Consider the following 15,611-nt stretch of genomic DNA (forward strand, 5'->3'; position numbering starts at 1 on the left):
CAACCCAAAGATGTGCAGGTTAGCTGGATTGGCCAGGCTAAATTGCCGCTTAATTGGAAAAAAATAATTGGTACTCTAAATTTAAAGGAAAAAAAGAAAGGTGTGTCAGATAAAATCACCACTGAGATCTGGCCTTCACAGCTGATTTGATCAGTTAAGATAGTCTTCTCCAGGCCTCTGCTTTGTAAAGTGGCCAAATCAGTACATTCAGGGATAACTATTCTTCCCTGAGGCTCGTTTTTGTGGCCTGTGGGGCCTTACTGGGATCTCCATGTTGCCTGAATTTGAGCACCGGAGTATTCATTTAATTAGATCAAATTGCTTAATATCTGAATATCTGAAGATCTGAATATTCCAAATGCCACACCACTCCCTTTAGCACGGTTTGTCACATGTCTTAAATAATATGTCAGTGCTCCTGTGCTCGCTGAGTAATTAACTCCTTGTCTTCCTCAGCCTTTGTTTTCGCATTCTTAGGATCGTTGCCTGTTCAGAGTGCGCCGTGATGGCACAGTGGTTAGCACTGCAGACTCAGCACCAGGACCCGGGTTCGATTCGGTCCTTGGGTGACTGTGGATTTGCACATCCTCCCCGTGTCTGCGTGGGTTTCCTCCGGGTGCTCTTGTTTCCTCCCACAGGGCAGCACGGTGGCACAGTGGGTTAGCCCTGTTGCCTCACGGCGCTGAGATCCCAGGTTCGATCCCAGCTCTGGGTCACTGTCTGTGTGGACATTCTCCCCGTGTTTGCGTGGGTTTCGCCCCCACAACCCAAAGATGTGCAGAGTAGGTGGATTGGCCATGATAAATTGCCCCTTTGTGTCCAAAAAAGGTTGGATGGGTTGCGGGGATAGGGTGGGAGCATGAGCCGAGACAGTGTGTTCTTTCGGAGGGTTAGTGCAGACCCGATGCGCCGAATGCCAGCCTCCTGCACTGTAGGAATTCTAATCTGTCGTTCAGTTGGATCATAGCTGATCTGTATCTTAACTCCAGTGTTCCACCGTAGTTCCATTTCTCTAAGAATCACAGGGGCTTTTGAAATATTACTTAATTCTGTTTCCTCTCCCCGTCCTCTTTGAGCCATTGACGCAACATACATGACCCAGCTGAAAGCTGATAGTTCAATACTCTTATCTCAAGGGCCAATTCATTTTTAAAATTGTTAATATGCTCTTTAAGGTGTGACTAGAGGGTGGAATTAAAATAGGTGGTCGGAACGGAATTTCGCCAAATTGAGAGCGAGTGTGAGATGACACCGTCACAAATTAAGCCTTTGTGAATTATATAAATATAGCAACTTGAACTGTCCAGGCTGAGTAAGCTGATTTTTGTTCCATCGAGGCAATTGAGTTTAAGATGCATAACGCAGTGGATATGTTTTGTTCACAGCCCTTGTTGAAGCATTAAGTTCAGTATAATGCCAGAAACCGTGGTGATTTGTCACAACCTGAACCTGGAACTTTGCTAATGGGGCTGCAACACTTTCATAAAACTGATTTATTTCTTTGAGCACATCTACCAATTCCAACTGTGTAAAATCACTAAGCTAACTTTTAAATTTGCACTTTTGTCATTTATGTTGTGTTTTTTAGCTGCTAAAAAGAAATGCTTCGTCACGCCTCGGGGCTGGAGTTGGGGATGCAGCAGATGTCCAGGTATGTTTGTAGCAGATACTTTAAAATTCAGATTTGGTTAGAAGATTCCTTGCATCCTGACATCACTTAGCCTCCAAATATGGGTTGACCTAAGACGAGAACAGAGGTAAGTAACTGGTACACTTCACCAGTCAGATGCATCAATTGCAGAAAGGCCATCCTTGACACATCTGAAATAAGATTGCGGAAACATCAGGGTTGAGTACTCCTTCCACTATCATTGACACTGTGGCTGCTATTTTATACATTCATCAAATTTTGAACTTGAAATACAAATTAATTTTGCCTGTTGTTAATTTAGTTTCTCTAGTGCCTGTTTCCTAATTTCTCTTGAGAGGGAGGAGATGTTTAAACAAATATTTGAGAGTGCATCAAAAAAATGGTGATGTGTGGAAGAAGGAAGAGGGTTTTTTTATTAACAGTTGAAGTTGGATCGATTTAGAGAATAAGTAACATAATTTGTTGTACTTTTTAAAAATAAATTTAGAGTACCCAATTATTTTTTTCCAATTAAGGGGCAATTTAGCGTGGCCAATCCACCTACCTTGCACATCTTTTGGGTTGTGGGGGCGAAACCTGATGTGTTGGGCAGGTTGTCTAGATGTTGACTGCAACTGGATGCAGTGAAGCTAGAAACAGACGTCCGACACAGATGATCCAACACTATTTTATTTAATTAGTAGACTGCTGTACTTGTTCAGCTGTGGGTTGACACACTACTAATCTAACTGATGACCTCTTACTGGCTTGACCAGACTTACTAGCTACCGCATGGTGATAGTGCTCACTAGCTTGTGCACTCTGATTGTCTCAGTAGCCTGGTCCTGAGAGAGGGGGAGTCTTAATGCCCTGTGGGCTTTATAGTGGTGATGTCCTGTCTGGTGATTGGTTCTGCGTTGTGTGTTCATTGGTCATCCTGTGTGTCACTCACTGCCTGTCTGCATCTCATTGTATACATGAGTGGATATTATGACATCTCCCCTTTTTAAAAAATACATTTTGGAACGTGGAGGTATATACATGCCTGACTATGTACAAGTGGTGTGTTAATGAACATATGTACATGGGAAGGTGTCTATCTTGCAGATACAGAGCAAACTGAACAACATTTCAAGAGTTAAGTCTATAAATTCAGTCTTTGAGGCGGGCGACGAATTCTTGTCGATCACCACAGAGGTGGAGCAGGAGACGCCGGCACTAGGACAGGCGGGATCGCTGGCATTGCGGTGGTCTCGTGGACAGGCGGGATCGCTGGCAGAGATCGGTGGCCTCGTGGCAGGAGACGTCTGGAGGAAGCATGATAACCAGCGGAGCAATACAGTCAGGTGGTGGGCGGGGAACTCTTCGCAGCGCCCTCCTGTTGCGCCGCAGAATGGAGCCATCAGCCATTTGAAAAATGAAAGACCTTGGGGCGGCCTTCCTGACAACAACAGCTGGGGCTGCCCAACCTCCCTCAGGCAACTGGATGCGAACAACATCTGCTGGAGCCAGCGCAGGCAAATCCGTGGCATGAGCATCATATGTGATCTGCTGGTCCTTGGATCGCTGCACTTTCTGCAGCACCGTGAGGTGGTCAAGGCCTGGAATATGGATGGCTGGAACAGACATCCTCAGGTTGCGGTTCATGAGCAGCTGCACCGGAGACAAACCAGTCGACAGAGGGGTTGCCCTGTATGCCAGCAGCGCCAAGTTGAAATCGGAGGCTGTCTGCAGCCTTGCACAACAACCGCTTGACAATATGGACCCCTTTCTCGGCCTTCCCGTTTGATTGCGGGTAATGGGGACTGGAGGTGATGTGACTGAAGTTGTAGGATTGTGCAAAGTCGGACCACTCTTGGCTGCAGAAACATGGACCGTTGTCACTCATTACTGTGAGTTGTATCCCGTGCCTGGCAAACATGTCTTTGCAGGCTTTGAAGACTGACTTGGACGTGAGGTCCGACAGTTTCATCACTTCCAGGTAACTGGAGAAGAAGTCGACCAAGAGCACGTAGTCACGCCCATTGGCGTGAAAAAGGTCTATCCCTGCTTTAGACCACGGAGAGGTCACAATCTCGTGCTGTTGCAGTGTTTCCTTGGGCTGAGCCGGTTGAAACTTCTGGCAGGTTGTGCAGTTGAGGACCGTGTCGGCAATGTCCTCCCGATAAACCGCCTCCCGAGCTCTGCGTCGACATTTTTCGACCCCAAGGTGATCCTCCCATGGATCTGTCCGAGCACCATAGCTTGCAAGCTTTGAGGAATGACGATCCTATCTAGTTTAAGAAGGATTCCCTCAACAACCGTTAACTCGTCCTTAACGTTAAAGAACTGGGGACATTGCCCCTTTTGCCAGCCATGGGCGAGGTGTTGCATCACGCGCTGCAGTAGAGGATCTTTAGCAGTTTCTTTGCTTATTTGGACCACTCGTTCATCAGTGGCTGGGAGGTTGCTGGCACACAACTGCACCTGTGCCTCTATGTGGCAGATGAAGTCGCCCTGTTCACACGGCGTGGTGATGAATCGGGGTAGGGCATCCGCGATGATCAGTTCCTTACCCGGTGTGCAGACGAGTTCGAAGTCATATCGGCGGAGACGAAGAAGAATTCACTGTAGCCGAGGTGTCATGTCATTTAAATCCTTCTGGATTATGTGGACTAAAGGCCTGTGGTCTGTTTCCACCGTGAACTTTGGGAGGCCGTATACGTAGTCATCAAACATGACTATTCCTGTCAGGAGACCCAAGCACTCCTTTTCGATCTGGGCATACCGTTGTTTGGTCGGTGTCATGGCCCTGGAGGCATATGCCACTGGAGCCCAGGACGAGGAGTCGTCTCGCTGGAGGAGCACCGCCCCAATGCCGTCCTGGCTTGCGTCAGTAGATATCTTGGTGTCCTTGGTTGGGTCAAAGAACGCCAGTACTGGGGCTGTGGTGAGCTTCGCCTTCAGCTCAAGCCACTCCTTTTCATGTGCGGGCAGCCACTGGAACACTGTTGACTTCTTTACGAGATGCCGGAGGGCCCTAGTGTGGGCTGCCATATTGGGAATGAATTTCCTGAGAAAATTTACCATCCCAAGGAAGCGGAGGACTGCTTTCTTGTCCTCTGGGGTCTTCATGGCATTGATCGCCAGCACCTTGTCGGTGTCAGGTTGCACACCCTGCTGTGAAATGTGGTCACCCAGAAACTTGATAGCGGATAGACCAAATGAGCATTTGGCCCTGTTGAGCTGGAGGCCATTTTCATGAATCCGCTGGAAGACCTGTTTGAGCAATGTGATCCTTGGGCGTTGTGGACCAGATGATCACGTCGTCCACATAGACTCGCACCCTCTCGATGCCCTCCATCATTTGCTCCATAATGCGATGAAATACTTAAGAAGGTGATATGATACCGAAAGGCATGCGGTTGTAGCAATAGCGGCTGAACGGAGTGTTAAACGTGCACAGCATCCGACTGGACGTGTCCGGCTGTATTTGCTAGAAGCCACAGGAGGCGTCCAGCTTGGTAAATAATTTGGCGTGAGCCATCTCACTGGTTAACTCTTCACGCTTTGGGATCGGGTAGTGCTCTCGCATGATGTTGCGGTTCAGGTCTTTGGGATCAGTGCAATACGGAGTTCACCAGAGGTTTTTTTTATGCAGACCATGGAGCTGACCCAGTCTATTGATTCCGTGACCTTTGAGATGATGCCCTGGTCTTGGAGGTCTTGTAGCTGCTTTTTAAGACGATCCTTGAGAGGAGCTGGCACCCGGCGTGGTGCATGGATCACTGCGGTGGCGTTTGGCTTGAGTAATATCTTGTAGCGATATGGGAGCGTGCCCATTCCATCAAACACGTGGTATTGCGTGAGAATGACGTCTATCTCGGCCTGAAGATTCACATCGGGCGAGGCAGTTGCCGGTATCGAGGACATGGTGTGGACTCGCTAGACCAGATTCAGGAGCTTGCAGGCGCGAGCAGGGATGCCCTGTCAGGCCAGACGATCTCTAATCGTAATGATTGCCTTGTGAGATACCGCTATCTGACTGATCCACTGGCAGCTATGGCATTGCCATTGTAGTCAAGGCGCTGGCAAGCTGGTGGAAGAATGCTTGGTTGGGCACTGATGCCATCGAGATCTGACTGTGATATGAGGTTCGCAGATGCGCCAGTGTCCAGTTTAAATCAGATACGAGCCTGATTGATTGTTAGGACAGCATACCACTCGTCGTCGGGATCCACACTGAGGATCGAAAGGCGGTTTTCAGGTGCGGTGGAGACCAGCTCACATGTGGTTATGATGCCCACCCGATATGGAGACTCGAGGCAGTCAGCATCGGGGTCTGTTGCGCTGTCGGGATCAGAATCCTGCATACTTTGTTGTACTGAGCGGACATTTCTGCGCCGCAGCTGGGATCGCTGGCTGATGATCTGTGGAGCGGACCTGCAGAAGGCCGCGTAATGGCCAGGCTTCCCACACTGTAGACATGGCTGTCCTTTGGCTGGACATGTCGCTTTAAATGGGCGGAGCCACAATTCGGACACGTCATGACGCTGACGTCAGCGCGTTCTGTGCGCCATCTCGCATGCGCAATGCTGTCGGACAACATATGCACCTGCGCGTCAGGGTTTTCGGCCTCACCGTCCACCCGGCCATGACACGCATGCGTAGGAACCCGGGAAAAGCATGCAAAATGGCCACTCTCCTCGATGCTTAGGCCGTGCATTTTTGCAATGGCCTGCATCCGTTCTGCCTCGTGGGAGGCCAGTTTTGCAGTTTCTGCCGTCCTGATGTTGGAGTAACGATTCTTGGCATGCTCATGGACTACACACGTATCGATAGTGATGGAGAGGGTCAACTCTCCATTTTGAGGAGCTGCTGCTGCAGGGAATCGGAGTGGACCCCGAAAACGATCTGATCCCAGATCATGGAATCAGCCGTCGAGTCATAATTACATGACTGCGCTAGGATGCGGAGATGGGTCAGGAAGGACTGAAAAGGTTCATCCTTACCCTGAAGCCTCTGTTAGAAGATGTACCGTTCAAAGCTCTCATTCCCCTCAATGTCGCAGTGGCTGTCGAATTTTAGCAGAACTGTCTTGAACTTCGTCTTGTCTTTGCCATCGGCAAACGTAAGCGAGTTGTAGATATGGATGGCGTGATCCCCCGCAATCAACAGGAATAGAGCGACCTTCCTGGCATCCAATGCTACCTCTAGGTCGGAGGCCTCGATATACAGGAGGAACTTTTGCTTGAAGATTTTCCAATTGGCGGAGAGGTTGCCAGAGATGCGGAGCTGTGGAGGAGGCTGGATGTTTTCCATGTCGCTGGATGGCTGCTTGCTGGTCATTGCAGATTCACTCGAGGTAGGTTCGTTAGGATTAATAGCACTCTGGTACCATGATGTGTTGGGCAGATTGGTTCGACGTTGACTGCAACTGGATGCAGTGAAGCTAGAAACAGACGTCTGACACATGAGATGATCCAACACTATTTTATTTAATTAGTAGACTGCTGTACATGTTCAGCTGTGGGTTGACACTCTACTAATCTAACAATGACCTCTTACTGGCTTGACCAGACTTACTAGCTACCGCATGGTGATAGTGCTCACTAGCTTGTGAACTCTGATTGTCTCAGTAGCCTGGTTCTGAGAGAGGGAGAGTCTTAATGCCATGTGGGCTTTATAATGGTGGTGTCCTGTCTGGTGATTGGTTCTGTGTTGTGTTCATTGGTCATCCTGTGTGTCAATCACTACCTGTCTGCATCTCATTATATACATGAGTGGATATTATGACAAAACCCCGCAAACATGTGCAAACTCCACACGAACAGTGACCCAGAGCTGGGATCGAACCAGGGACCTTGGCGCCGCGAGGCAAGCAGTACTAACCACTGTGCCACCGTGCTGCCCTTGGTATGTCTTTAATGTAAATGATAATTTAAGATAATGTAGTTATTAATATATGTTCTTTGATTTGTTTTTTGTAAATACCTAGGATTGGGGATTCTTAAAAAAAAACTTACTGTTCTCTACCAAAATCGTAACAACAAGAATTTATATAAGTACATGTATCATTTCCCAGGATGTCCCAAGATATTTCGCAACCAACTAATTGCTTTTGAGAGTTTTAAAACAAATAAAAAAAGCTATTTGTGCTAAGCAAGTGCAAACGCATATGAGACTAACAACTAATAAATATATTTTCTATATATGGATTCTATCTTTTGCAGACTCCGTGTTATATGTACTTATGTGATGTGAGTTTTTAAATTTGAAATTCGGTTTTTATTAATTGACTCAATTAATTTTAATACAGGCTCATCCTTTCTTCCGACACACAAACTGGGAGGATCTTCTAGCTCGGAAAGTTGAACCACCTTTCAAGCCATTTCTGGTAAGTGTAAGCTTATCCCTTCCCTTATTCTGTTTCTTGGTTTTGATTCATGGGGCTGCTCCCATGGTGCTGCACTTGTCATTTCTATTGCGTGAGCCTACGCAGTGAATTTCAGCCGACCATTTGGCCAATGCAGTGGCATCACAGTCAAGCCTAATCATATTCTCATATGCTTACTTCATTCAAGCATTGCTGAATAATATTGGGAATAGAAAATCCTCCATTTTCCACTTCCTAGAACCAGGTTGCTGAGGCTGATTTTAATGCCCATGTTGTTATCAAGGCTGAGATCAGCCACTTCAACACAGACATTGCATCGAACATGGGATCTTCCAGGGCTATCCCAATTAGCTGCATATAAGTTTCTTGGTAGTTTCATAAATGTAATAAATTCTTTAACCAAGGGAAAAATAACTTAATAAAAAGTTAAGTTGTGCTGTTACGATCAGGTATGGAGGAGTTGAAAGTCTCCCTCTTTGATTGATTGATTTAGTGTCACATATACCGAAGCACAGTGAAAAGCACTTTTCTGCGACCAAAGGAACGTACGCAGTAGACAAATAGAATAATTGGTTACAGTGCGGAACAAGGGCCAAGTGAAGCAAATACATGAGCAAGAGCAGCATAGGGCATCGTGAATAGTTTTCTTGCAGGGAACAGATCAGTCCGAGGGAGAGTCGTTGAGTCTAGTAGCTGTGGGGAAGAAGCTCTTCCTATGTCTGGATGTGCGGGTCTTCAGACTTCTGCATCTTCTGCCTGATGGAAGGGTTTGGAAGAGGGCAAAGCCTCAGTGTGAGGGGTCACTAACAATGCCGTCTGCCTTCCTGAGGCAGCGGGAGGTGTAGACCGAACCAATGGGGAGGTCTTTGCCCTCGTTTGACTGCAACAACTTAACCTTCTCCAGCCTCAGGAATTCCGCCAGGTCGCTCACCCATAAATCCGCCCTCAGCTGGCTCCGAGTCCTGCCACCCAAGCAAAATTCACCTCCGTGCTCGATCAATCTCTAGGGGCCAGTCAAAGGCCTCGCTCCCAATCAATATCTCCAGCATCTTTGCCACGTACACCCCGGCCTCCGCACCTTCAATACCTTCAGGCATCCCAACAATCTTGAGGTTATATAGGTTTTTCTTTGTTTATTCTTTCACAGGACGTGGGTGTCCCTGGCTAGGCCAGCATTTATTGTCCATCCCTAATTTCCTTTGAGATGATGATGGGCTACATTCTTGAAATGCTGCAGTCCATGTGGAGTAAATATACCTGCAGTGCTGTTAGGAAGATGGTTCCAGGGTTTTGACCCAATGACGGTGAAGGAATAGCAGTATAACACCAAGTTTGGATGGTGTGTGACTTGGAAGGGGACGTGCAGGTGGTGGTGTTCCTGTGTGTCTGCTGCTACTTTATGAGCTCATCATGTCCCAGTACATTTCAGAGCTAATTAAATACTTTTGAAATGTAGTCACTGTTGTATGTAGGGAAACCTGGCAGAAAGAAATACACACAGACGCGCAAGCAACATTGTAATAAATGGCTAGACGATCTGTCTTGCTGGTGGTTAAACAATAAATATTGCTCCGGACAATGGGAAAACTGCCCTGCTCCTTGAAGATTTGTTTCCCTGTCCACCTGAGCAGGCAGTCAGGGCTTCAGTTTAAAATCTCATCTCAAAATAGAAACTTGTAGCACTCCCTAGAAAAATACTTGTATTTATGCTAGTACATTTTATGACTGGAGTGTCCTAAAGCAGTTATGATCCATGTACATTTGAAGTGTAGTCACTATGGTAATGTGGGAAACACGGTTGCCAATCACAAACAGTGGTGAAATAATGAGCAGATCATTTGTTTTAATCTTTTTTGTAAATTTAGAGTACCCAATTATTTATTTCCAATTAAGGGGCAATTTAGCGTGGCCAATCCACCTACCTTGCACATCTTTGGGTTGTGGGCGTGAGACCCTCGCAGACACGAATGTGCAAACTCCACACGGACGGTGACCTGGGGCCGGTTTCGAACCCGGGTCCTTTGCACCGTGGAGCAGCAGTGCTAACCACTATGCCGCCGTGCCGTCCCTCTGTTTTAATGATGTTGGTTAGGGTGGGATTTTTCGAAGTGGGGGTCGCAACCTGCGTGTGGGTTGCGGGCAGGTGTAAAAAGGGTCGTGCCGCGTCCTGAAATTAACATGGGTATCCCAACTACTGGGTAAGATCAGCAGGATCGCAAACCGAAAAAGTTCCATGAAAATGGCTCGTGTGAGGTGAGATACGGGAGAATGTATGGCCCAGGAGTGAGAAGCAGAATGGACTGGCAGACTGACAGACATCGCAAACAGATGGCTAGCTGTAATTTGGAACCATCACAAGGACAATACTGAAGCTGAGTAATGGGACAGGGGGTCGTCACCAATGAATCCGACTCTTCACTGAACTGAAATCTTTCAATTAACTAAACTTAAATTGAGTAGCTTTAGACTATGGGAGGAAATCGGAGCACCCGGAGGAAACCAATGCAGACACTGGGAGAACGTGCAGACTCCACACAGACAGTAACCCAAGCCGGGAATCGAACCTGGGACTGGAGCTGTGAAGCAACTGTGCTAATCACTGTGCTACCATTGGTTGAAAACTACTTTATACTCTTGCAGTTGTGAATGCGTTAGAAAAAAATGTAAATCTTGTTGTTTTTTTTGAATATTTGCAACATTGACATCAACCTCGTGGCTCTCCTCTGTAGTCTGCACTTTGAATATATCTCTACTTTCATAGAGTCATGTAGTTTTGCAACACAGAAAGAGGCTCTTCAGCCCATCATGTCTGCCAGCGATCGTGGATCCTGAATGTCAGCCAGTTGGCAAAAGTGGGTCCCGGGGAAAAAAGTTTGAAAAACACTGGGTTAGGGGATAAATATTGCACAGATCACTGAGAACCCTGCCCCTCTTTCAAATGGTGCCGTGGAATGACATCTGTAAAATAGTACCGCAGTGACCTGTCGGCCCAGATTCTGCCATGTGTCTGTGAAATATAGCTTGAATTTACAAAATTCTGGCTCATGACAGTTCTGCCACTGAGGCAAGGCTAGCACTTAAATATATCTGAATAATTTGAGGGGTTGCATTTATTGTTTTTAAGGGCCCATTGTCTGACATTGAAGATAGGATTCAAACTGTTTTCTGCTGGGGCCATGTTTCTAAACCACAGGAACAGGATCAAAGAGCTGTTTAAATAATTAACTTCCATACGCAACATTCATTTTAAACATGAGTATGGTACTGTAATGGTTACGGGACTGACATAGCAACAAGACGTTTGAGTTCAGATTCCACAATGGCAGGTTATGCAATGGGATTCAGTAAATCTGATTATTTGAGACTGGAACGTGAAAGTTTGCCAAAATGTTGTAAAAATCTCATTTGTTCATGGTGCCCTACCTGATCTGGCAAAGGCGTGACACTAGTTTGCATTGCAGCGGTCGCTTTTAATGTTATCTGAACTGGCCTAGCAAATCACAGTCACTTAAAATTAGGGCTGGACAATGCATGGAGCCTTGTCAATGTTGACCATCTCTCCAGAACCAATAAAATTAATCTCCCCAAGGAATGTTAGCTCTGAGACTGAACACTTTAGAATATATTTAAGTCGAAAACTATAGAACTTATTCCGAGAATTACTTTCTTTGAACTGTAATTTGGAGGAATGTGAACTTGTGCAATGAAAATTCAACAGACGCTAACCCTTCGCTGCAACCATTCAGTTGCAACTGCCTGGCGCCTAAATGTTATCTTTGTTCTAGTTTTTGTTTATATACTAAGTAATACACACAACAGTAGATAGAAGTAAGTGTAAATACGAAGTTGAGTGATTTTATAAATTATGATTGGATCCATGGACTTATTTAGCTACTGTTCTGGCTGCAAAAAACTATGTACAGATTAATGAGAATTTTTTAACTGAATGGGCCAGTGGGGGTCGGGGGGGGGGGGGGGGGGGGGGGGGGGGGGGGGGGGGGGGGGGGGGCCACCTTCCTGAACCACTGTAGTCATGTGGTATATGTACACCCACAGCGCTGTAAGGCAGGGAGGTATAGGATTTTGACCCAGCGACAGTGAGGAAATGACTTTAGTTCCAAGTCAGGATGGTATGTGGTTTGGAAGGGAGTTTGTAGGTGGGGTGGTGTTCCTATGCATTTGCTGCCCATGTCTTTCAAGCTGGTAGCGGTTGCAGGCTTGGATTGTGCTGTTGAAGGAGTCTTGGATGATTTGGTGCAATGCATTATAGATGATATGCTGGTTTGTCCAGGATGGTGTCGAGCCTATTGAGTGTTGTTGGAGCTGCACTCATCCAGGCAAGTGGGAAATATTCCTGAATATTCCTGACTTGTGCCTTGAAGGTAGTGGACAGGCGTTGGGGAGTCAGGAGGTGAGGTACACTCCACAAAATCCCACGCCTCTGATCTCTTCTGACCATAGTATTTATATGGTTGGTCCAGTTTAATTTCTGGTCAATGGTAACACCGCCCGCCACCCCCCGAATGCTGATAGTGAGGAGATTCAACAATGGTGATACCATTAAATGTCAAAGAGAGATGGTTGCATATTCTCATGTTGCCAATGGCCATTGCCTGGCACTTCAGGTATGAATGTAACTTGCCACTTATATGAATGAATGAAAATCGCTTATTGTCACGAGTAGGCTTCAATGAAGTTACTGTGAAAAGCCCTTAGTTGCCACATTCCGGCGCTTGTTCAGGGAGGCTGGTACGGGAATTGAACCGTGCTGCTGGCCTGCCTAGGTCTGCTTTAAAAGCCAGCGATTTAGCCCAGTGTGCTAAACCAAGATAACCATAAGCACAAACCTGACCAGGCCTTGCTGTACACCAGCATGGACTGAGTTGTGAATGGTACAGAACGTTGTGGAGTCATCAGCGAATCCCCCCTTCTGATTTTATGATGGAGGGAAGGTCATTGATGAAGCAGCTGAAGATGATTGAGCCTTGGGCACTATCCTGAAGAACCTTTGCAGTGATGTCCTGGGATTGACCTCCAACAATCAATTTATTTTCTTTCTTTTTTTATGAATTTAGAGTACCCAATTCTTTTTTTCCAATTAAGGGGCAATTTAGTGTGGCCAATCCACCTAACCTGCACATCTTTGGTTTGTGGGGGTGAAACCTATGCAGACATGGGGAGAATTTGCAAACTCCACACAGACAGTGACCCAGGGCCGGGAATCGAACACGGGTCCTCAGCGCCGCAGTCTCAGTGCTAACCACTGCGCCACATGCTGCCCCCCTACCTCCAACAATCATAACCATTTTCCTTTGTGCCAGGTATGATTCCAACCAATGGAGCATTTTCCCCTTCATTCCCATTGACTGCAGTTTTGCTGAGGCTCCTTGATGCCGCACCTGGTCAAATAATATTGTGTGTTCTTATTTTTGCTTCCCTTCCAGTAGCTTTGACGTGTTTCTGTTATCTTTAATTACCAACATTCTCATGGGACTGTATAATATGTGACTGGAGGTAGGATAAAATAAATGATGAAAACCTGTTACTTGATTTAGAATATTGTCGGCGGATAGGAGGTAATGGTGAAGTGTAGGAGAATTAGTGATTCCAAAAGTTGCTTTTTCCCCTCTTGTCACATTAATATAAGATGGTCATGTTTTGTTTCATTTGTGTCAGGCTCTGCTCCATTTTTACCAGAAAATGTTCTGGTAAAAGAAACTTGCATACGAAAGGAATTGACTTTTTTTTTAATGGATCTCAATCTAATGTTTCAAAAGTGCTGAATTTTGTTTGTGCAAGGTAATTATTCTGCCTTGTGTTGACCCATGCTCTATGTAAACAAAGGACTTTTTTTGTTCAGAGTTGTGCTGAATGTCCAGAAAGAATGAATGGGAGACAAAGAATGAGAAGATCCGAAGGATTAGTCACCCAATTCTAGATTAGTCATGTGTTTTTCTTTTCTCTCTCCAGCAATCGGATGATGATGTCAGTCAGTTTGATTCAAAGTTCACACGACAGACACCTGTTGACAGCCCTGATGACTCAACCCTCAGTGAAAGTGCCAATCAAGTCTTCCTGGTAAGCCTGTCAGATATACCACGTGCCCCTGTTTGAGGTAAATTAAATGTGTTTTTTTTAAAGTTCCCATCAAGTTGACGAATTTTGGCACCGGAGAATGGAACACGATATGGACCACGAGGACTATTTGGGGAAGATGGTACAGATGCATTTAAGGGAAAATTGTTGAGCACTTGAGGGAGAAAGGAATGGAAAGGTATCCTGATGCAGGGTGTAAGGAAGGCCACGTGGAGCATTAGTACACGCATAGACCAGTTCGGCTGGACGGTCCATTTCTGTGCCGTAGACCAGATGTAATATCCCTGTCGGCATCAGGGGTAGGTGCAGCTGTAGAAAATCATGTGAAAAGATCCCCCTCCATTCCATTAATGCGCTTCAGCATTGACCTCGAGCATCTCACAGTTTTACCATTCATGTCAGTTGGTACTAAATAGGGATCAGTTTTGTGGAGTCATCAGCGAATCCCCCCTTCTGACTTTATGATGGAGGGAAGGTCATTGATGAAGCAGCTGAAGATAATTGAGCCTTGGGCACTATCCTGAAGAACCTCCTTCAGGTGCCACCTAGGTGCTAGTTTAAGACTGCTCAGATTTACTTCACAGAACCATTGCAACCAGCAGGTAGAGGAAACCTTTTCCCCCATGAGCTTGGACGGACTTTAATGAAATTCCTTAATGCGCTGTAACCCCATCCCACTAATGATTGGTTGGTTGCAGTATGACAAAGATGTATATATTCAAGCTTATTGTCGGCTGAGTGAAAAGAATGTTCCTACTCCCTGTTTTAAGTTTATTTTTCACTAATTTAAATTTGTGTCCTTTGATATACCAGGCTCCCCAACACTAGCCTTGCCTCTCATAAACTTTTTTAGTCAGATACACGAGAAGATTTTTCAACATTGGTTTTAGGATTTCATTGAAAATATTCAGTCAAAAGATTTCTGGTGAAAGATGTAAATTATGTACTTTCTGGGTAGTCAGCCGCAGCACATTTGCCTCTGAATCTGAAGGTTAGAGGTTCAAGCAACTTTCCAGAAACTTTCAGCACATAATCCAGGCAGACACTGCAAAGGAGTACTGAAGGAATGCTGTGCCACCTTCATCTGCCCTCTTAGTTGAAAATAAAGGATCCCATGGTTCTAATTGAAGAAGAGTAGAGAAGCTCTCCCTAGTGTCCTGGCCGATATTTATCCCTCAATCAAAATCACCAAAAGATATGTAGGGCTAGGTACGTTTACAGAAAATGACTGCAATATCCTTTCGGAAACTCATCACAGCAGAAAAAGGTGTTGCGGGAAATGAAAGATCAAACTAGGCAAGAGATCGCACGGTGGTGCAGTGGTTAGCACTGCTGCCTCACGGTGCTGAGGATCCGGGTTCGATCCTGGCCCCAGGTGACTGTCCGCGTAGAGTTTGCACATTCTCTGTGGGTCTCACCTCCACAATCAAAAGATGTGAAGGGCAGGTGGATTGTCCATGCTAAATTGCCCCTTAATTGGAAAAAAAGAATTGGATACTCCAAATTTAA

At 46.0% G+C, this 15,611-nt stretch overlaps 1 protein-coding gene across 2 annotated transcripts in view; it reads left to right on the top strand.

Moving 5' to 3' along the window:
- Positions 1 to 15,611, top strand: part of LOC119975115 (ribosomal protein S6 kinase beta-1-like) — a 79,224-nt gene that overhangs the window by 56,515 nt on the left and 7,098 nt on the right. For both annotated transcript variants that reach the window (XM_038814660.1, XM_038814661.1), the window contains 3 exons: positions 1,589 to 1,651; positions 7,929 to 8,006; positions 13,977 to 14,084. In XM_038814660.1, the coding sequence (XP_038670588.1) occupies positions 1,589 to 1,651; positions 7,929 to 8,006; positions 13,977 to 14,084 (249 nt within the window). The remainder of the gene's footprint in view (positions 1 to 1,588; positions 1,652 to 7,928; positions 8,007 to 13,976; positions 14,085 to 15,611) is intronic.

The sequence above is a fragment of the Scyliorhinus canicula genome, chromosome 12 (genome assembly GCF_902713615.1).
Source record: "Scyliorhinus canicula chromosome 12, sScyCan1.1, whole genome shotgun sequence".
Lineage (NCBI taxonomy): Eukaryota > Metazoa > Chordata > Chondrichthyes > Carcharhiniformes > Scyliorhinidae > Scyliorhinus > Scyliorhinus canicula.